Source organism: Schistocerca nitens, chromosome 4 (assembly GCF_023898315.1).
Source record: "Schistocerca nitens isolate TAMUIC-IGC-003100 chromosome 4, iqSchNite1.1, whole genome shotgun sequence".
Classification (NCBI taxonomy): domain Eukaryota; kingdom Metazoa; phylum Arthropoda; class Insecta; order Orthoptera; family Acrididae; genus Schistocerca; species Schistocerca nitens.
Genome location: NC_064617.1, coordinates 333902620 through 333927044, shown reverse-complemented (window position 1 = coordinate 333927044; position 24425 = coordinate 333902620). Strand labels below are relative to the sequence as shown.

Below are 24425 nucleotides of genomic sequence, written 5' to 3'. Positions count from 1 at the left end.
ACCCTGGATTTGAGTCAGCACTTGCCCCACACCGCAGGACTCCAACAGGCCAGAATGTGTGGCCGAGCGTTTCTAGGCGCTTCAGTCTGGAACTGCGCGACCGCTGCGGTCTCAGGTTCGAATCCTGCCTCGGGCATGGATGTGTGTGATGTCCTTAGGTTAGTTAGGTTTAAGTACTAAGTTCTAGGGGACTGAAGACCTCAGATGTTAAGTCCCATAGTGCTCAGAGCCATTTGAACCATTTTTTTGAGGACTCCAACAAACATATCGCACGGATCCCAAACGGCCTCGTTTGGCCGCGGATGATTGGTAAAGAGGCGTTCCATAGCTGGACGAGCAACGGTTTGTGTGCTGGGGAATTGGGCGTAACGGGAAACTGACCTGCTTGACGCGCCATGAGAAGTTGCTGCTAGATGGTAAGTGGCGGTTCCCCAGAGCCTGTAAGCTTCCGTGGTCAGCCTGATCCCCTCATGATGTACAGCGTTGATCTTCACGTACGAAGGGCTCGCTGACACGTATACTGTGCAGCCACAGCCGGCCGCTGTGGTCGAGCGGTTCTAGACGCTTCAGTCCCGAACCACGCGCCTGATACGGTCGCAGGTTCGATTCCTGCCTCGGACATGGATGTGCGTGATGTCCTTAGGTTAGGTTATGTTTAAATAGTTCTATGTCTAGGGGACTGATGACCTCAGATGTTAAGTCCCATAGTGCTTAGAGCCATTTGAACCATTTTGTGCAGCCACAGTCCAGCTGGGATGGAACTAAAGCCCTGTGGAGCAGGCGCCACTGTCTGTTCTGCAAGATTTGTGGCTAAGACACCGTTTTTTTTACATTGTTGGAATTGGAATTTTAACAATGGGTTGCTCACGACTTTCATTACGACTATCGTACGAAATGTATATTTATAGAGAGCCGACTGTTTAGTTGTCCGACTGCCAAAGGAAGTTGTTGGAGGCACAGGAAGCAATCCTGGTCCCCACAGACTGCCAAGTGATGAGGGTGGAACAAGCCCTGCCTGCCTCCTACACTCTGTTGTAAACTTCCATCAAATCAAAAGTCATGCACGAAGATCACTATCGTTTTATTGTTGTGTGTAATCAAAGTTGAAATCGTCTCAAGTACTGAGACCTTGACCGTAACTGTAACACTTACTCACTCATTTTTGACAAGGAGATGATACAGTACGAAAGAGTGTGAAGTACAACATCGTAACACAGCAAAAGACAATTTCTACCTCAAACAGTACTGTAGTCTAAGGAAACGTTGGCTGTAGCCAGATCAAACGACCACAGGACGAAACCTCCCGCAGGTCGGGGTAGCATATAGGCCAACTTACGGTTGACACACACTACGGTCTCTGTCAGCTTACAACAAAATTGCTAGAAATGTCCCAGGATTATCAGAAACGGTGGGGAAGCTGTGCGGCCGTACCTTGGGCGAGACGGGAGTGGTGACCTGCGAGACGGGTGCGGTGGGCGCCTCTGAAGCGGCGACCGCCGCCGCCACCCCCGCCGGCGCCCCCGCGCCGCCCCCCGCGATGCGCCAGTCCCAGCCGGGCGGCACCACGGACGCCGTCCTCGGAGCCTCTGGGATGACAGACAGCAGCTTGGCGTCTAGCTCGCCCGGGTGGGCCCGGTACCAGGCAGCGGGGCGGCCGCGCTGCGCAGCGTCCGCAACAGTGAAAAAAGAACACACACAGTGTCACACTTAGCAGCCATCACAGATGGGTCTGAATCAAAGTAAAAGACACTGCAGCGCTCTCTCAATATACCGGCCCTACACAGTATGTTGACACATTGTGGTGTGAAACTTCCTGGCAGATTAAAACTGTGTACCGGACCGAGACTCGAACTCGGGACCTTTGCCATTCGCGGGCCAGTGCTCTACCAACTGAGCTACCCATGCACGACTCACGCCCCGTCCTCACAGCTCTATTTCTGCCAGTGCCTCGTCTCCTACCTTCCAAACTTTTCAGAAGCTCTCCTGCCCCAGGCTTTGGCTAAGCCATGTCTGGGCAATATCCTTTCTTTCAGGAGTGCTAGTTCTGCAAGTATCTCAGGAGAGCTTCTTTAAACTTTGGAAGGTAGGAGACGAGGCACTGGCAGAAGTAAAGCTGTGAGGATGGGGCGTGAGTCGTGCTTGGGTAGCTCAGTTGGTAGAGCACTTGCCCGCGAAAGGCAAAGGTCCCGAGTTCGAGTCTCGGTCCGGCACATAGTTTTAATCTGCCAGGAAGTTTCATATCAGCGCACACTCCGCTGCAGAGTGAAAATCTCATTCTGGAAACATTGTGGTGTCTTCAAATTCCGTCACGCCACAAGTGGACATTGGAAATATTGAGTCTGTATTTACAAAGGAACAACAAACATTAAACTCGAAACGGCATTTGCTGCCGAGGAGTAATATTGTGCAACAAATTGCAGGAAATTTTGTGTTTGCTTATTATGACCTTTCTGCATTCGAATATCTTCTCTGTTGGAATCTACATGTATTCCACAAACAACGATCTGTAGAACCCAGCTCTTTCTGTTCATTCGGAGAAGTCGTTAGATACCGGCACCAGGTTCATGACGTATTCCTTGAAGGCCTTAGATACTGTTGTGTACTGTTTCCTAAGGAACTAATTATGAGTGTTAAGTTTCTAGCATTTGTAAACTTAGAGAAAGGTTTTGACAATGTTGACTGGAATACTCTCTTTCAAATACAAAAGTGGCAGTGGTAAAATACAGGGAGCGAAAGGCTATTTACAATTTGTACAGAAACCAGATGGCAGTTATAAGAGTCGAGGGGCATGAAAGGGAAGCAGTGGTTGGGAAAGAAGTGAGACAGGGTTGTAGCCTCTCCCCGATGTTATTCAATCTGTATATTGAGCAAGCAGTAAAGGAAACAAAAGAAAAATTCGGAGTAGGTATTAAAATCCATGGAGAAGAAATAAAAACTTTGAGGTTCGCCGATGACATTGTAATTCTGTCAGAGACAGCAAAGGACTTGGAAGAGCAGTTGAACGGAATGGATGGTGTCTTGAAGGGAGGGTATAAGATGAACATCAACAAAAGCAAAACGAGGATAATGGAATGTAGTCGAATTAAGTCGGGTGATGTTGAGGGTATTAGATTAGGAAATGAGACACTTAAAGTAGTAAAGGAGTTTTGCTATTTGTGGAGCAAAATAACTGATGATGGTCGAAGTAGAGAGGATATAAAATGTAGACTGGCAATGGCAAGGAAAGCGTTTCTGAAGAAGAGAAATTTGTTAACATCGAGTATAGATTTAAGTGTCAGGAAGTCGTTTCTGAGAGTATTTGTATGGAGTGTAGCCATGTATGGAAGTGAAACATGGACGATAAATAGTTGAGAGAAGAAGAAAATACAAGCTTTCGAAATTGATGCTACAGAAGAATGCTGAAGATTAGATGGGTAGATCACATAACTAATGAGGAGGTATTGAATAGAATTGGAGATAAGAGAAATTTGTGGCACACCCTGACTAGAAGAAGGCATCGATTGATAGGGCATATTCTGAGGCATCAAGGGATCACCAATTTAGTATTGGAAGGCAGCGTGGATGGTAAAAATCGCAGGAGGAGACCAAGAGATGAATAAACCAAACAGATTCAGAAGGATGTACGTTGCAGTAGGTACTGGGAGATGAAGAACCTTGCACAGGATAGAGTAGCTTGGAGAGTTGCATCAAACCAGTCTCTGGACTGAAGACCACAACAACAACAGAGTATCAGACCAGGTTTCTGGATGGACCTAGGAATTTTTTAGCAAACAGAACAATATCATTCTTATCGAAGAGAGACCTTTAAAACAACTTCTGACAACTGGGGCCTGTCCGAATGGTGTGCGAACACTTTCTGAATACAGCTGTGCTCGGAAAGGAGGCTTGACTCACTGACGCGACGCAGGCTGCTTCTAGCGTACAAAATCCACCGAAAAATCTACTGTTCATCTCACGAGAAAAATCATATCTCAACTGCAGCAAACGCAGTCGATAGTATCTGTTAAAATAGTCCTGTACGATACAGAAACATGCACAGTTGCAAGGTTCACTGTTCAGTTGATAGTTGACTAGTTTTAGGTGAGCTGAATCCATTTTCAAATCATCCATATAAACAAATCAGTAATTTCAGAACTAGCATATAAAATACTACTTTGTCTGTCTTGGTTTAGGTAACCCGAAACTAGTCATTAGTTACTCGCAAATAAAAAGGAATTTTGCAACTTTAGCTGTTTCTATATCGTACTGATTAACACAAGTTGATGTCCTGCAAATAACCAGCACGATGATAATCCACAATAGTACTGATTGAGACCATGTTGTCGATGACAAAATCATTCATTTTTATTGTTCCCGTGTGCATAGAGTATCTTCAGAGAAGAAACATCGGCGACTGTGGAGAAAAAAAAAAAGGAAAAAAAAGAAAAAGAAACCACTAGCGCTCCATAATTCAAGGGGCATTATGAGCTTTATAGAGAGATCACTATTCGTCACGTGAAGCTGAATGCATATGATTATCCCCGAAAGGTGATTTCGGTTTACATTTAATTTATTGCTGCAAATCTTTTTTCTCTCGTCATCCACATTTTGTTATTACACACTACTTTACTTTCCACTGAAAGTACTGTGTTACAATATTTATAAATTTCTACTGCCCTTATATACAAGCGGGCATGATAATGCATTACCTTGACTAAAACGCTAGTATAATGAAATTTTATTTCATGATCTCTGCACTAAACAGCATGTCTCAGTACAGCGTACTTACAAGTTTCTGTAAATCGACAACTCCGCTTGTGTTCGGCTAAACGGGTCACAGGTCTTCATACTTTTTCCCGTACTTGCGACGTATATTTGTCCAAAACTGCACATAATTTTGTAAATTTGAATTGTCCCAAGTGAATATGTACAGTCTTAGACATAAAAACTGACTGCCGGCCGGCTGACTTTTCAAATGCTTCGATGATTATACTTTGAAACAATCCCGTTCTTATACTCGTTTACACTCTTGAAAATAAACATTGTTTTGAAAAAAGTAGAAAACATTATAATGAAATTTTAGTTTTTTGGTATTTTTTAGATATCTCAAATACGTGAAGGACATAATGAAATCAGAAATTGGGCAACAATTCATCATTTTTGGACATAAACAATATGTTTTTCTAAAATTTTGTGTGGGATTATGCATCACAATTGCTACGGAACAATGAGACTTGCACGTTGTAATACATTATTCCATAGCCTATAGGAAATTGCTTCTATAGCGTCAACCTACCCGATGAAAGCTTTCAAGGCCATTGTCTACTTCTGTTATTACTTCTGGGCTGAGAGGCAGTGGGTCATACTATGGCCAAGAAGAAAGTTTTCTAGGAATAATGAAAAACGACAGGCGCCCATAGAAAAAGTGTTTCTCCCATTTTAAAATGAGTTACTGATCACACTGGAAAAGTTTTGATAAAGCATTGAATTGAAAACAATTTTAAGTCCACCAGTAAAATAAATGAAATCCTTAGATTTGTAACAGATGTACAATCTTAGACATAAAAACTGACCGCCGGCCGGCCGCCACAGAGACAAAGTCCGAGTCGTTCACTTAAGGTGTCCAATAAAACTGACCGCCCCTGACAACTCTAAGTCCGGCCATCTGCACAATCTGGCAACACTGTAAGATACGGAAGTGTTAGGAGGAAGTGTTGTCTACTTCCGAGATGTTCTCGGGTTGTGTGAGCCCGTGGTGTGGTGGTAATCGTCGTGTGTTCTAAACTTATAGCCGCGTGTTCGCGTCCAACTGTTTTTTTTTTTTTTTACCACATTTCGGTCTAAAATTATGAGTCTGATTGAACATCGAAGATAATTCGCTTAATATTCTACCCACCAGCAATAACAAGTATTCCAGAAACAATTCCGCAGGACAGCTCGTCGCTGCGTCGCGATCGTAACAGCTTACGCTCGAGCGTTTCCTCGCGCTGCAGCGGCTACCGGCCACCGGCCAGACGTCACCCGCCACCTGAAATACGGCGCCGGCCATGTGAACGCGGCGCCACGCTGTCAGTGTATGTATCAACTGTCATTTTAGAATTTGAAGTTCTAGTTATCATCTTGCAGTTAAGCATTGGATTTTGCATACTTGAAAATCATGAACTACAGTTAAGCATTGTAAAATTGAGTCGCAAGTGGAAAAAGGTGTAACATCTTCAACACAACGTTTACTTTTGGTATAACAGAGGGGTGAATGCAGAGGAGGCAGCTAGAAAGATTTGAACTGTGTGTGGAGCGAGTGCTTTTGGGAAAAATACGCCAGAAAAAGATATTCTTGTTTCAACAAAGATCGTTCTGGCATGAATGATTTTCCACATTAATGAAGTCTCGACTACTGATATATGTGATAGATTACCATTTTACCATCATGCGACATTTGCATTCAACAGGCAAAGTTCAGAAGTCTGGTGTAGGAGTACTGCATGCTCTAATTCGAAACAACAAAAATCAACGGAGTGACTATTGTTGAACGTCATCAGGTCGCTCATTGAGCATTCCTATGCAGTACTGTTACTGGTGACGTGTTATGATGCCTTTATCGTTAACTTCCTCACAAGAAATGAAAGGCTGAGCCCCACCAAAAGACGTAAACTCGAGCAAAGAGTAGTGTGAACATAATAATTTACATCTGATAGCTACAAAATTGTGTTTCGGGCTACGAATTCTGCCCCAGGGGGTGTGTGCAACACAGCTGGAGTTTGTTGCCAACAACTGAGACACCTTTCTTTCGCAGTGTAAGAAAATCGAGCAACAAAACTACATCACCTGTGCTACTGCTTGATAACTCACTCGGTTGATTTGAGAAACAAAACTATCCAGGAGATTGATAGGAAAGTCGTCTCTCAGGCGCTTGTATTGATAGGGAAGTCCTCTCTCAAGCACTTGTCCCTCTCGTCATATATTCGTAAAATTTTACCTTTCCCGCTTTTGATCGATCAACCGTCAAGGCAATTCATTTCTAGACGAAAATACACTTAAAACTACTCTGATTTAATGACATCGCTAGAACCAGTAGGTTTCTACTGGCGTAGAATTTGTAAACAACTTTAGCATTGTCAGATCGCTTTAGATATCGTGAGAACAAAATTGAAGTAGTAATTAAGGTAAAATAAATTACAGATTGCCGCCTCCAATGGCGTGCGTTCCTTGTAGAACATAACTTATAACAGTGAAAAGGGTGACGGAAAAATACATAACAAACATTCATTCAGAAATATATTCACAATTGAAGTTATTATGCACTGGATGCATATGAGGTCTGTAAGGAAGCCAGTCCGCAGCTCGAGGTCTCGCGGTAGCGTTCTCGCTTCCCGATCACGGGGTCCCGGGTTCGATTCCCGGCGGGGTCAGGCATTTTCTCTGCCTCGTGATGACTGGGTGTTGTGTGATGTCCTTAGGTTAGTTAGGTTTAAGTAGTTCTAAGTTCTAGGGGAGTGGTGACCATAGATGTTATGTCCCATAGTGCTCAGAGCCATTTAAGTAAGCCATGTATTTTTCAACAAATGAAAGAAATTTCGGAGCCGGAGGGGTTTTGCCAAATTAGAACAGTTCTGATTTTAGAACCAACGTAAAAGAATATTCCAGGAATAAAACAAAAGTGAAAGAATAGTATTCTGCTTCTAATCAATAAAACTGTCCACCTCTTTGTAGCCCACATAAAGCAGCAGATAAAAATTTTTAAACCATTCCTTATATTTGTTATTCTTCTTCAGCTTAAAATATGCTTCTGCAATATAGAACATGTACTCTTCTAAGTTCTAGGTTTTGTTTGTTACGACGTAAAATACAAACTGTCCCAGAAGCCACGAACAACTGTTATTCTTTGCGGATGGGTAACATTTCCAGTGGGGTTGTAAAGCTTCAGTTATCGGTATATGACTTTCCGCGGTTCTGTTGATAGTGCTAATCTCTTCCTAGTCCAGTTCCAAATTCTGATTCTGTTTTCACATAAGAAGATGTGCGCTACAGTTTCTACAATTCGACATTTGTCGCAGTATGGAGATAGTCTCAATTTGATTTTCCATAATCGTTCCGCTGTGGCTCCATGGCACCTGTGAGTAGAGTCTCACGTTGGTTACTATAAGAACACGAAGGCAGTGATATCCGCTCACTGCCAGGGTGATTTCCTTCTGTTTATGGCGAAGCGTCTGCTGCAGTGTCCACGCTCAGCCAACATAAACAAATCGCGGCTGCATTTTGCACTGCTAATCGCTGCACTTGTGGCGAGCCTCGACAACAAGAGCGCACTGTCTCTGCTAACGATACTGTGGAGTTAATACATCTTACTTAACGTAATACTCAGGACGTGGGTTGGGTAAATATTCAGTTTGTAACTTCCCATTGCATTAAAATACTTTACAGTCATATTTGATGCAATATTTATTGTTGGTTGTCTCTCTAATGTTAATAGTATTGATTCAGATTGTGCGTGAACACGAAAACACACACCCACACACAGTCATTGATTCCAGTGAGGGTGACAAGTACTGTGTGTTGAACGACACATGCACCAGTCAGTTCCTCTGTTGGCGTCGAGTGGATGAGATTTTTCAATTACCTTGCATTGCAAGAATTATACGGAGGAGACTGAAAGTAAATGGACTTGTATGCGTAAGAGCTGCGACAAAGCAAAGTTTGACCGATATCAGATAATTGTCCACATGGGTTTTGTGGACGAGTATACTTTTAGTAACCAACCCACCTACGATCATTACGTAAGATTTCTCGAAGGCGTCGACAGTGTAGCGTGATGGTTTACTTCCCACCATACGTTTTCTATATTCGTCCAAAGGTCGCTTGCATTTGTAGGTCGACATGGCAATGACCTTGTTACCTCTGCCCACATGTTCTCTATCTGGTTGATGTTCGGTGATCGTGGAACAAACGGCAACAGCTTTATCCTCTCTTGGCCCTGAAACCAATCTCGCACCGCTGTGCTATGATGGATGGGGCTCTGCTCTTGTAAATAAACTGTTATATCGTTAGTTCATATATTTATATTTAAATAACGTATTTGTAATAAGCACATTGGATTATTATTTTCCACAGTGTCTAAGAATTCAGGCCCTGTCATAGATAAGTGACCTAGATTCAACAGTCCGATTAATAATGTGGTTTACCCAGTCTATCATATGATGAGAGTCGTAGTCGGATATCCACATTAAGACTGACTGGCTGAATCCGATTAGAACGATCTGGTATCGAAATGAAATTACAGAAATCGGATAATTTGAACTTCTGTATTGCAACAATACTGCGCACATAAATTCCTATGATTGAGTAACGGGTAGCAACTGTTTAAGAAAAAGTGAAAAATATATCTACTAGCAGTAATGTAACGTAATTATAATCCTTCTTTATGTGATGGAAATACTGAATCGAACAATACACATCTATTTCAGTGGTGGGAAGACACACCATATCGGATTTGCTGATGACATAATTACAATAGTAATAATAATAATAATCCCGTGTGGCCGATAGGGGAAACCCTCCCCCATATGGGTGGTACCGAGGAAATCAAATACTTGGGGTGAACTAAATACTAACACAATCCTGAACGGCTACTCAATCCGCTGAACCCAAAATAAAGACACGCCTAAGTGAAAACCACCGCTGCTCTGGTCACCGTCTGTTAGCTCAATGAGCTCGGCTGAAAAATTTGCTTCCAAAGGCTTCAACACCCTCTGGTCTTGTCCGGTCCTGGAATCACCCTGGCCAAACCAAGGAACTGTGCAAGCAAAGTCAACTTTACCCAGAGTGGTACACAACACTCCTCTCGAACGGCGGCAGTTGGATTTTCGGATTCTGGGGAGTCCAGGTTAGCATGGCAGAGAATATCGAAGATCTCTGGTAAATTTCTCTACAAGCAGAAAACATGCAATTGAAAGCTAAACATCGATACATTGATCCAAACACGAAAACTAAATAATCTCACATAAGAAATCGACCGACAAAAAATTCTAATTCTTGCTCTTCAAGAACCACAACTAACTGAAAATGAAACCTTGCATTACGGAAACCATTGAATCTTGAAGAGCAAAATACAACAAGTGGTAGCGTAAGGCGTACCTATCTTCGGCATTGTATTTCTCGAACACAGATCTATCATCAACTCTGTCAAATAAATCACACCCATCAACAATCAAATGGTTCAAACTGCTCTGAGCACTATGGGACTTAACAGTGGAGGTCATCAGTCCCCTAGACTTAGAACTATTTAAACCTAACTAACATAAGGACATCTCACACATCCATGACCGAGGCAGGATTCGAACCTGCGACCGTAGCAGTCGCGTGGTTCCGGACTGAAACGCCTAGAACCGCTCGGCCACCGCGGCCGGCCCATCAACATCCGACTTACGACTATGCTCATCCAGAGCCCCAGTAAAAATTATACACTCATCAATGCACATGCCCCCACCAACATCGAAAATAAGAAAAACACCGAAAATGTCCAAACATTCTGGAACACACTCGAAAATACTATGAGCAAAATTCTCCAAGATGACGTGAAAATACTAATGGGAGACTTCAGCTCTCTATTTGGGACAGAAAAAACCTGTAGAAAAATCATTGGTACAAATTCAACACACCGAAACGCTTAGACCAACGACATACGTCTGACTGACATTTGCCAACAATTCAACCACAAAGGATGTCTTCCCACTTTAGGAAAAAACCAGTTCCCAGGTAACAAACATGCTTGGCTACCAGGTGCAAGCTGCTTTCGTTCGCCTTTCGAGACTCGCTGAAAGCCAGGTTTTTAATTCTTTTGTAGCAGAGCTATAAGCAGGCTGACACAAATTCAATAAGGGAATCGTAAGACAACGCTCGAGCAAAATTCGTCTTGCTACTTTCAGTAACCCTTAGTGTCAGAGTGAAAACCTTACGGTACTGCCAAATTCATAATGCCACTTGTGTTTTCTGCCGAAATATTTGTTGTTGTTGTGAATACATAATTTTATCCATGAAATGCCACATTTTCGTAATACTTGCGAATGATACAGGAAATGAAGTAAAAAGAGATCTTTTCGAATCAAAAGTCGATAATATCCTAGCAATTCGTGTTAAAATAGGCTCAATCGTCTTACAGACACTTAATGCTTCATTAAGATAGACTGCCGTCGTGATGTTTCTGTATTAAGCTGAATTTAATTTGTATTAGTACAGTGAATACTTTAATTGCATTTTCCATTAGTTTACTAAAAGCAACAGTAATTATCAAAGAGAATTTAATCAGTAGCAGAATTTTCTCTCACGATATCTAAAGCGATCTGACAATGCTAAAGTTGTTTACAAATTCTACGCCAGTAGAAACCTACTGGTTCTAGCGATGTCATTAAATCAGAGTAGTTTTAAGTGTATTTTCGTCTAGAAATGAATTGCCTTGACGGTTGATCGATCAAAAGCGGGAAAGGTAAAATTTTACGAATATATGACGAGAGGGACAAGTGCTTGAGAGAGGACTTCCCTATCAATACAAGTGCCTGGGAGACGACTTTCCTATCAATCTCCTGGATAGTTTTGTTTCTCAAATCAACCGAGTGAGTTATCAAGCAGTAGCACAGGTGATGTAGTTTTGTTGCTCGATTTTCTTACACTGCGAAAGAAAGGTGTCTCAGTTGTTGGCAACAAACTCCAGCTGTGTTGCACACACCCCCTGGGGCAGAATTCGTAGCCCGAAACACAATTTTGTAGCTATCAGATGTAAATTATTATGTTCACACTACTCTTTGCTCGAGTTTACGTCTTTTGGTGGGGCTCAGCCTTTCATTTCTTGTGAGGAAGTTAACGATAAAGGCATCATAACACGTCACCAGTAACAGTACTGCATAGGAATGCTCAATGAGCGACCTGATGACGTTCAACAATAGTCACTCCGTTGATTTTTGTTGTTTCGAATTAGAGCATGCAGTACTCCTACACCAGACTTCTGAACTTTGCCTGTTGAATGCAAATGTCGCATGATGGTAAAATGGTAATCTATCACATATATCAGTAGTCGAGACTTCATTAATGTGGAAAATCATTCATGCCAGAACGATCTTTGTTGAAACAAGAATATCTTTTTCTGGCGTATTTTTCCCAAAAGCACTCGCTCCACACACAGTTCAAATCTTTCTAGCTGCCTCCTCTGCATTCACCCCTCTGTTATACCAAAAGTAAACGTTGTGTTGAAGATGTTACACCTTTTTCCACTTGCGACTCAATTTTACAATGCTTAACTGTAGTTCATGATTTTCAAGTATGCAAAATCCAATGCTTAACTGCAAGATGATAACTAGAACTTCAAATTCTAAAATGACAGTTGATACATACACTGACAGCGTGGCGCCGCGTTCACATGGCCGGCGCCGTATTTCAGGTGGCGGGTGACGTCTGGCCGGTGGCCGGTAGCCGCTGCAGCGCGAGGAAACGCTCGAGCGTAAGCTGTTACGATCGCGACGCAGCGACGAGCTGTCCTGCGGAATTGTTTCTGGAATACTTGTTATTGCTGGTGGGTAGAATATTAAGCGAATTATCTTCGATGTTCAATCAGACTCATAATTTTAGACCGAAATGTGGTAAAAAAAAAAAAAAACAGTTGGACGCGAACACGCGGCTATAAGTTTAGAACACACGACGATTACCACCACACCACGGGCTCACACAACCCGAGAACATCTCGGAAGTAGACAACACTTCCTCCTAACACTTCCGTATCTTACAGTGTTGCCAGATTGTGCAGATGGCCGGACTTAGAGTTGTCAGGGGCGGTCAGTTTTATTGGACACCTTAAGTGAACGACTCGGACTTTGTCTCTGTGGCGGCCGGCCGGCGGTCAGTTTTTATGTCTAAGATTGTACATCTGTTACAAATCTAAGGATTTCATTTATTTTACTGGTGGACTTAAAATTGTTTTCAATTCAATGCTTTATCAAAACTTTTCCAGTGTGATCAGTAACTCATTTTAAAATGGGAGAAACACTTTTTCTATGGGCGCCTGTCGTTTTTCATTATTCCTAGAAAACTTTCTTCTTGGCCATAGTATGACCCACTGCCTCTCAGCCCAGAAGTAATAACAGAAGTAGACAATGGCCTTGAAAGCTTTCATCGGGTAGGTTGACGCTATAGAAGCAATTTCCTATAGGCTATGGAATAATGTATTACAACGTGCAAGTCTCATTGTTCCGTAGCAATTGTGATGCCTAATCCCACACAAAATTTTAGAAAAACATATTGTTTATGTCCAAAAATGATGAATTGTTGCCCAATTTCTGATTTCATTATGTCCTTCACATATTTGAGATATCTAAAAAATACCAAAAAACTAAAATTTCATTATAATGTTTTCTACTTTTTTCAAAACAATGTTTATTTTCAAGAGAGTAAACGAGTATAAGAACAGGATTGTTTCAAAGTATAATTATCGAAGCATTTGAAAAGTTCGTGAAATAGTAGAAACATGTCCAGCATTATACTTTGTATAGCATATCATTTGGAACCTACAGTTTTTAGATGGTGTTAACCATTATAAAATGCACTAAAGATCTTCTCTGTTCAATGTAGTAACGTCCCTTCTCTCAAGAAATAATGTTGGTAATGGTCAAGTTTTACTGAAATTTTTAATAAATACATTTTTTTTCATTTCCTCATCTCTGATGAGGTATTTTCTGGAATAATGTTTTTCTAAGAATGTTCCTTGCGTTTCCGATTCTGCCCATATTTGCAGTATGAGGTATCTCCGTTTCCTTTTCGAATGATCGTCTTATTCATGCTTTCTAATATTTGAATATTTTAACTATCGTTCATATGATACGTGACCGGATTAGGTCTACATTATTTTCGTACTACAAGGCTCTAAAGTTAGGTAGCACATAGTATACCAGGGAACTGAAAACAGGTAGTTTAAAACTTGGTACTTTTAGCTGTTTAGAAGCCAGCCTTCTTAGCATGTGATATCATACCTCGTAGCAGAAATAAATATCGTGCAAAAAAACGTAGCAAATGCGGAGGAACACAATCTCACTGTCAGCGCTGGGCGCGTTCACACCTTTATTCCAAAGTGGGCGACTGCCTTAGTTTACTGTCGGCTGCAGAGCTGTGCGATGGGTTCGTTTGAAGTGTACATTTCAACTGTTTACGCAGAGATTTTCTTATGTGGAGCTCTAGTCAGAGACTACCGAATTGTCGAATTGTTGATCGTCTGACATAACCTGTTAATAAGTGAGTATATTTGAAAACAGTTCCCCTAAGAAAATAGTGGAAGATAATTGTAAGAAACCATCCAAAAAACCATGAATTACTAAAGGGATGAAAATATCTTGTAAAGAGAAAAGGGAAATGTATCTTATACCTAGAAGGAGTAGTGATACATAAACAGTCAAACGTTATAAAAACTACTGCACTGTATTAAGAAAAGTTATTAAAAAGTCCAGAAGTATGTGCATTATGTCTAAGATTAGAACCTCTCGTACTAAAATCAAAACAATTTGGAATATTGTTAAAAGGGAAACAGGGCAACCGAGAGGGAAGACTGTATTTCTATCAAACTCGATGAAAAGTTAGTTAACAAAAAGACAGAAGTAAAAAAATATTTTAATAATCATTTTTTAAGTGTTGTAGAGAAAATAGGCTCCAGCTGTTCATTAGATAGCACAAAGCTGTATATGCAATAGACAATACCAATGCAATTTGATAAAACTGCAATTCAACCCACCTCTATTACTGAAATTAGGAAAATAATAAATTCAGTCAAAAGTAAAAGTTCACATGGAACTGATGGCATTTTCAACAGAGAAGTAAAAGCTTTTTCCCAACAGATGAGTAGGATTCTCAGCCACATATGTAGCAGCACCGATCATCACCCATTGGGATATTCTGTGATCTCTCAAAGGCTTGTGACTGTGTGAATCATGAAATTCTTCCAGATAACCTTAAGTATCATGGTATGAGTGGGACAGTGCAGAAGTGGCTTAATTCATATTCAACTAGAAGAAAGCAGGAGTTTGAAATTGACAGTGTAGATAGTCTGCAAAAATCAGCAGAGTCCTCTAACTAGGGAGAGACCAAGAATGGTGTCCCACAGGGTTCAGCCTTGGGTCTATTATTGTTCTTAATATACAGGGTGGTCAGAAAATGTGTGAAATGCTTGTAGGGATGTTACAGGGCAGGTTGTACTGAGGCATAAATGTTAAGAAAAAATTCGATACGTTGCTCCGTTTCCGAGTTATTTAGCATAGAATTTAGCCAATCGGGGCGTCGCGCGCTCACACTCAAGCGGCTTGCCAGGGGCGGTGTTGCCCATCGAGTGCTTTGTCTCGTTAGCTGGAACTTGAATTTACGCGCGCAACGATCTGATTGGCTATCTTCAATGCAAAATAAGTCGGAAGCGGCGCAACGTATCGAATTGTTTTCGTAACATTCATATCTCAGTACAACCCGCCCTGCAACATCCCTACAAGCGTTTCAGTCATTTTCTGACCACACTGTATATTAATGAGTTCCCATTCTATGTTCATGAAGATGCAATGCTAGTTCTTTTTGCTGATGATACAAGTATAGTACTCACACACAAAAAACAAGAATTATCTGAGAAAATGGTAAATAATGTCTTTCAGAAAATTATCAGTTGGTTTTCTGGAAATAGACTCTCACTAAATTTTGAGAAATCACAGTGTATAGTTACGGTATATTAATAATTTTTACTTATAGACCGTCTGACAGCAACTGAATAAAACACAATTTTAGTGCCATGCGCGTTTCGCCTTTATTTTCTGCAAGGCATCATCAGTGGCAGTTTGCGTGGACAATTTCCTACAACCTGCCACTGATGATGCCTTGCAGAAAATAAAGGCGAAACGCGTATGGCACTAAAATTGTGTTTTATTCAGTTGCTGTCAGACGGTCCATAAGTAAAAATTATTAATATACCGTAATATTACACGCAACTGAGGAAGACAGGACTATAAAAGTTGACAGTGTATAGAATTGTGCACAGTAAATGGCATAATGCCATTGATGACATTGAAGAGAAGTCTGTCGCTAAGGCAGAAAATTCAAAATTTCTGGCTGTGTGCATTGATGAGAAATTGGATTGGAGGAAACACATTGATGATCTGCTGAAACCATTAGGTTCAGCTACTTATGCTGTTAGGGGAACTGCAAATTTTGGTGATAACCATATCAATAAATTAGCCTGCTATGCCTGTTTTCATTCAATGCTTCCATATGGCTCATATTTTGGGGTAAATCATCATTAAGAGAAAAAGTGTCCATTGCGCAAGAGCGTGTAATCAGATCACTTTGCAGACATTTATTTAAGGAACTGTGGGTATTCACAGTACCTTCAAAATATACATTCACTTATGAAATTTGTTATTAATAACTCATCCCAATTCAAAAATAATGGCGAAGAGCACAGCTACAACCCTAGAAGAAGGATTTTCTTCACTATTGTGGATTAAATCTGACTTTGGCACACAAAGCGGTGAATTATGCTGCCACAAAAATCTTTTGTGATTTGCCAAATAGCATTAAAAGTCTGACAAAAAGTGAACCAGCAATCAAAAACAAATGAAAAGAATTTCTGAATGACAACTCCTTCTACTCGATAGATGAATTTCTAGATATGACGTAGTAACGTTAAAAAATGTGTAGTGAAAGCTTAGGTTAAACTGACATGTTCCACATCACTACCAAATGTCGTATTCGTGATCTATGGAACAAATATTAATGTAATGTAATGTTGGCAGAGCCACTAGCTGCAGATTTAAAATTCTGCTTGTTAATAGTTTTCAGTAGTTGAACTGCACTTCCCCTACCGCTTCATGGGCGCCACACGCAATGGATCCCCCACCACTGCCGCTGTTCCCCCTCCCCTGTCAGGCTGTCAGAGCCAAGTATGTCCCATGTTACATTATGCACACTCTAGTGAGAGATGAACTCACAGAGAGCAACTTTGTATAAATGGATAAAGATAGCAGGTGCTTTATACCAATTACTAGGAATGCAGAGCTGCATTAGTGCATAAGTGGACCTAGAAGTTAGTAAGACCCGAGATCAAGCGATCTTATGTGTTTCCAATATTTTAAGGAATTTTATCAAATGTCAACTGATTTGATAGCAGAAAAACATTACTTTACTACTGATTATTAGTTTAGGCTGCCAAACAACCATTTTCAGCCCAGTAATGGTAAAGATTTTCTCTGTGTACACTGCAGATTAGTACACCATTGTCAGTATATCTCGGCACATCATCACTAATGGGAAAGTTTTCAATACACTGTTGGTTATACCTGTCATGACCTTAGAAAAGTTTAATAAACCTTATTACATGCCAGATCATAACGAGAGAGGTAGCCGAGCTTCATATGCAAGACGGCCTGTGTGCATGAAAGAGGGAAGTCAAACAGGATATTGGGGTAGATAACGCTTCCCAAAGCAGATGGACACTATTTGCTTCTTCGAGGTTGGCCAAACACGCCAGCAAGTAGTAGGCTAGACTTGACACCCCGCCAAAGGCGCCGAGGGTCGAGGTCAACGGAATCATAGGAAACTTTCCAACGTGTGTAATGGAAGAATCCCGATTACGATTTATAGAGACAATCAAACACTAAGGCGACCTCAGTCCTGGGAAGGGTCGAAGGGAATGTTCCAGAAAGAGACTGAAGAGGCACATGTGTAAGCAGAGTCCATTAAGAATGATACAAAAGAGTAATGTAGCAGTGAGCAGGGGCAGTACTCAGTTCTACTATGGAGCGTCCAGAGGGCAGAGATGCTCCTGATGGAGCACTAACACTTCAACACTATGAGAAGACGGTGAGACTGGTGGACACACAATACATGGGTACTAAATAGTGTTTTACAACATCCATTAGAATGGTGCTGAACAGAGACTGTCTGTGTCTCGAGGAGTTAAAATATCGGAGTTTCAGTGAATAAGAGGAGCATATTACTGCTCAGTACTTGTCTCTTGTACAGTGGGTAAAGTGGCGTGTGAGTGATCCTGAAATACGGGGTGTTCAAAAAGTCTATCCGCAGTGCCGTATGATTGTTAGCCGCGTTTGCCGTTTGCCGCAGTGAATATACCGAAATGAAACTCATTGCAGTATCGTTATGCGTTTATTGTTTCGTTGAAAAATATGGGACACACAATCCGACGTCTAGAAATTGCAATCCAAACTCCCATTTTCACAGAATGAGGTGGTTCCTCATGAATACACAATGGATTTGCAGGACTCCACATACGAGAATTTTGCGAGTTCATGTACCCGGATAAATAAAACTATGAACGAAATTTTTGAACCATTGACAATAATGCAGTTTCTTGCCATGATCAGTATTTTTCACTTCTTGCACGACTGTCACTTTGTATGGGAAAATTTCTAATTTTTTTCCATACAGCTATGTGCGCCGTTCCGACACTAACATCGATTTCCTGGGCGAGTTTTCTTATTGACTTGTTGGGACTCATGGACATTTTATCGGAAATATCGAGTAGTTTATCCTCAGACAAAACGCTAGGACGACCCACTTCTCGGTGCATCTGTCACTGAACCCGTACTTCGAAATTTGTTAATCAAATCTTGCACAGTCTCGTGATGTGGGAGTGTTGGAGTGTTGTCTCCGGGAAAACTGAATTAAATGTTTGACGAAATGAAACTGTGTATTTACCGCCAGCTTTGAACACTTGTTCGACTAAAAACACGCGTTCTTCAATGCTTAGCATTTTAGCACTGACGAAAACGAAACAAACGAACTAAACTTAAACGTTCACGTCAACACGTGACGACGCACGCCAACGATACTACTGACGCTGGCTGAGATAAACGAAGCAGTGGAATGAGGGGAAAGTCCACTTGAAGGGAAGTAACCCAGGCAGGCATAACAATCATACGGCTCTACGGAGAGACTTTTTGAACACCCCGTAGTTCACAGTGCTGATGGCTGATTATTTAGGCTAAGTGGCCTGTAGTTAACAGACTGAGTAACACTCAAGCATTCGTCTCTCATAGACGTCCTTTCTAGTTATTATTGAAAGCATCTGACATTCTGATAACATGTTTTGGTCAGATACTTAACTAAATAAATGTTTTTGTTAGAGGAATTGATTAAAGAAAGATTAATAACTTGCTACTTCAGCAAACCATTCCTCCTAACTCCACAAGAGTTACCAATCTTTCGTAACGTAACCCATCTACATCTACATCTACATTCATACTCCGCAAGCCACCCAACGGTGTGTGGCGGAGGGCACTTTACGTGCCACTGTCATTACCTCCCTTTCCTGTTCCAGTCGCGTATGGTTCGCGGGAAGAACGACTGTCTGAAAGCCTCCGTGCGCGCTCTAATCTCTCTAATTTTACATTCGTGATCTCCTCGGGAGGTATAAGTAGGGGGAAGCAATATACTCAATACCTCATCCAGAAACGCACCCTCTCGAAACCTGGCGAGCAAGCTACATCGCGATGCAGAGCGCCTCTCTTGCAGAGTCTGCCACTTGAGTTTATTAAACATCTCCGTAACGCTATCACGGTTACCAAATAACCCTGTGACGAAACGCGCCGCTCTTCTTTGGATCTTCTCTATCTCCTCCGTCAACCCGATCTGGTACGGATCCCACACTGATGAGCAATACTCAAGTATAGGTCGAACGAGTGTTTTGTAAGCCACCTCCTTTGTTGCTGGACTACATTTTCTAAGCACTCTCCCAATGAATCTCAACCTGGTACCCGCCTTACCAACAATTAATTTTATATGATCATTCCACTTCAAATCGTTCCGCACGCATACTCCCAGATATTTTACAGAAGTAACTGCTACCAGTGTTTGTTCCGCTATCATATAATCATACAATAAAGGATCCTTCTTTCTATGTATTCGCAATACATTACATTTGTCTATGTTAAGGGACAGTTGCCACTCCCTGCACCAAGTGCCTATCCGCTGCAGATCTTCCTGCATTTCGCTACAATTTTCTAATGCTGCAACTTCTCTGTATACTACAGCATCATCCGCGAAAAGCCGCATGGAACTTCCGACACTATCTACTAGGTCATTTATATATATTGTGAAAAGCAATGGTCCCATAACACTCCCCTGTGGCACGCCAGAGGTTACCTTAACGTCCGTAGACGTCTCTCCATTGATAACAACATGCTGTGTTCTGTTTGCTAAAAAATCTTCAATCCAGCCACACAGCTGGTCTGATATTCCGTAGGCTCTTACTTTGTTTATCAGGCGACAGTGCGGAACTGTATCGAACGCCTTCCGGAAGTCAAGAAAAATAGCATCTACCTGGGAGCCAGTATCTAATATTTTCTGGGTCTCATGAACAAATAACGCGAGTTGGGTCTCACACGATCGCTGTTTCCGGAATCCATGTTGATTCCTACATAGTAGATTCTGGGTTTCCAAAAACGACATGATACTCGAGCAAAAAACATGTTCTAAAATTCTACAACAGATCAACGTCAGAGATATAGGTCTATAGTTTTGCGCATCTGCTCGACGACCCTTCTTGAAGACTGGAACTACCTGTGCTCTTTTCCAATCATTTGGAACCCTCCGTTCCTCTAGAGACTTGCGGTACACGGCTGTTAGAAGGGGGGCAAGTTCTTTCGCGTACTCTGTGTAGAATCGAATTTGTATCCCGTCAGGTCCAGTGGACTTTCCTCTGTTGAGTGATTCCAGTTGCTTTTCTATTCCTTGGACACTTATTTCGATGTCAGCCATTTTTTCGTTTGTGCGAGGATTTAGAGAAGGAACTGCAGTGCGGTCTTCCTCTGTGAAACAGCTTTGGAAAAAGGTGTTTAGTATTTCAGCTTTACGCGTGTCATCCTAACAAAGATTGATAACAGAGAAAATTAAACCCACAATATCGTTAACGTCTTGACTGCGCCACGCAGGGGTAGGGAACCTGTGCCGGGACCAACAAACCAACCAAGTTACAAAGTGCAATTGTGAACCGTGCTTGTTAAAAAGTGTACCTGAGTACAAAGTATACACATCGCCGCAACGTCAATATTCTAAAAGTAAGATATAGTAAACATGGCGATATATACATATAATATGTAAAATATATCGACGAGCTACAATTAGTAGCTGCAACATCACTGCACAATGATTTAAAACCATGTTTACTGCGAGCTACTAAAATAAGCTGGCTTTTGGAAGAGAACGAGGAGGAGGGATGGGTGGTGCGTGGATGACTCAGGCCTTAAAAGAAATGACTGAAGAAAAGAAGGCCGTTTACGAGAAACATTTAAGCTCTAAAAGGCAGGAAGATGGGGATCGCTAAAACACAATTAAGAGAGACGTAAAAGGGATGGTTATCGGAGATAAAGAGGAGTCGTGGGAGACGGAATGTGTCGACATAGAACATTTAGTTGAATTCAACAGGGCAACAGAAGCCTGGTATTTGTATGTTAAGTGAGAGCCCTGCTAAAATTAGAAGAGGGGCTAGAATGATTGCCATTTCTGAATGAAAGGCGCAACTCAAACGTCGTCTCACAGGAGATACGGAAGAGTATTGAGAAGAGTAGCTGTGGAAGAGATGGTTGACAATGAAGTTTATCAGGGCCTCCAAAAATAAAAAATAAAAATGGAAAGGCAGTCTCTTCTGGAGGCACAGTAACTGAATTATTGAAGTACAAAGGACCTGAAGTAGAAGCAGCACTATTAACTGTTTTTAATGAAGCGATTCAAGGAGATGAAGTACCCCAAGAATGGAAGATATCGTATATTATCGCCACATATAAAAAAAGAGAGCAAGAGAAATCTAATTACAGGGGAACAAAAGTAATGGCTTCTATGAGTAATTTGTGTAAAGAACGGATTTGAATAGATTGTGCATGTCGTTGTATCTTAGAAACAGTGGGGTTTTACTGCTGGGATAAGCTCTTTTGTGCACGCCAGATTTGTCAGAAAAGGAATACAAAAAAATCGAGATTTCCGTTTGGTGTTTATTGATCTAGAAAAGGCCTGTGGCTCTGTGCCAAGGATGTTGCTATGGACGGCACTGGGAATTATTGGAGTGGATGCCACATTAATAGAGTAGGTGAAAAGGATGCAGTTCCAAAGATTGCTGGTAAGCTACTGGAAAGTTTTAAAACAAGTAAGAGGCTAAGACAAGGATGTATGATATTACCACTCTTATTTAAGTTGTATTTAGAAGTTCTTCGTGGTTACTGGAATAGACAGAGCAGAAGTTTGGATGTGGCAATACTACGTCAATGTTTACATTTATTGGTGTTTGCCGACAGTGAAATACTTATGGTTCTGTACAAGGTTGATGCCATATATCAAATGAGAAAGTTAATGGATGAAACTTCCTGGCAGATTAAAACTGTATGCCAGACCGATACTCGATCTCGGGACTTTTGCCTAAAATTTTGCTCTAAACGCTGCACCGTAAGAATGACGATCAGTTACTTTCAATCGAGAATTTTGGCATTACCAGAGAATATTTCGTAGTCGATGTCATGTGATGGACTGTGGTGCGCTCTACACTGCCCTATCTCCGGTGCTCTCTCAAGTTCTTGTTGAAGTTTACCACTATACCTCTGAAGATGTCTTACGCAGCCGGAGAGAAAACGTTCAGAGAAATTTTTATACATCGATCACGGCTTATTAACCCGTAAGTTTTAACTGCTAAAGACTATCTTGTTTTTTGAAGTGGGCGATGTCGGGGTTTGGGTTTTGAGTTTGGCTGGGTAGGAAATGTGGAAGTGCTAACGTATCTGCGTGCCTAACCGAAAAGACTAGCCAGTGTGAAATGCAGATATCCCACAAAGTAAGACAAGCAAGGGTAGCTATAAAGTCATAACGAAAAGACTAGCCAGTGTGAAATGTTGAATTGAATGGTATCTTTTGGGTTCGGCACACATCCAGACGAACGAAGAAAGTAGTGCTTCTGTGGTGTGGTTGAAAGCATTCTGATATATGGTTGAGAGTGTTGGACATTGAACGAGCGACAAGGGGGAAAACTGAGGCTTTCGAAATGACTGAGAAGGCTGGTAGGATAAAAGTTGTGACATCTAAGAGCAGACAACTGCTGATACGTGGAAGCCCCTGCTAAAGTAAGTACCATTAGTAGCGAGGTTATGTGTACTTGTATTTAGTACACTTCTTAATAACCATATTCCAGGACTGCACTCCATAACTTCGTTGGTATAAACAATAGCGTATTGAAATCTGTCCCATTACTGACCATGTCCCAAAATATACTGACGTACGCATTCTAACCAAAAATGTTCGTAAACAGAGTCTTTACCATAAGAGAACTGAAGATGGATATTTAGCAACCAAAACTAGTAATTAACTGTAAATGAATGTATTTTTTGCGATCAAGATAACTGAAAGATTTTATAAAAAAATTTTAAACGTTTTCGAGCCTAAAAGGGTTTGTGTTTAGACTATACAAGGGGGAAAAGGAACTACGAGTTACAGAACAGATGAAAACTGCAGCGTTCAAAATGGATTCGATAAAAACTATACTGACAATTTATAAGTCTACACAGTCCAGTCACATTAATGTGACCACCGCCTATGTTCGACATCAAGATGCAGTACCCACTCATGGACGACAGCTTAGCGGGACTAGCAGCAGAAGGTATATAAACCGTGTCGAGGGAACGCGGAAAACAACGTAGTTGTTCTCACAATGTAGAAATAGGGCGAATTACCTGACGCACAAAAGGATATGAATCGCGTGATCATTGGCTTTCTGGCCAAGGGTGGAAGCATTTGCGAAACGCCTGAATTTATAAACTGTTCGCGTGCCATAGTGGTATAAGTATACCATACATGGCAAATTGGCGTTGTTGAGGCTACTCTGGTGCACCATGGGCCATAGATGACAGGAGTGAACGACGGCGGCGGTGTACAGGCGAATAGAAGTGCGACATTCCTTGTATACAATAAAAAAGGCTTGTCCGTTGTAACAACACAAGTACCATAATTTCTGTCTCCAACAACACCAATGGAAAATGTTTTATAACAGATAATGTCTCTGTCATAGTAAGCCTCCAATCCTTGTAAAGGCTTCTCACTGCCTCTCACCAAAGCAAGAGTCATCCATGAATTCCCTGTTACAACTTCATTCGTTGTACAAGAAAAGGTAATCTTACAGCCAACAAATGTTATTGGACCACTAAGTATCTCCTCTTGAGACACTGGGTTTGGAGTCTCATTAAAACTAAAAACAGTCTTGTAAACTGGCATTCTGCTCCTCCTAGCATATCTCCTACGGCGGTACGGCATGGCTGTGTGTTGCGTGCGGCTGCCTGCAGTCGACTGACGCAGAGACAGGAAGCGCGCCTGGACCCCAGCGCTGGCCTTATCGGTCCGTCACTTCCTGCCTGGAGGTTGCGCAATCTTGATTATAGTGCAACACGGGCTAA

The 24425-nt window shown here is 41.6% G+C and overlaps 1 protein-coding gene across 1 annotated transcript in view; it reads right to left on the bottom strand.

Annotated features, from left to right (window-relative positions):
- Positions 1-24425, bottom strand: part of LOC126252289 (uncharacterized) — a 485958-nt gene that overhangs the window by 167943 nt on the left and 293590 nt on the right. Inside the window, exon 9 of the mRNA XM_049953169.1 lies at positions 1432-1659. Within this exon, the coding sequence (XP_049809126.1) occupies positions 1432-1659 (228 nt within the window). The remainder of the gene's footprint in view (positions 1-1431; positions 1660-24425) is intronic.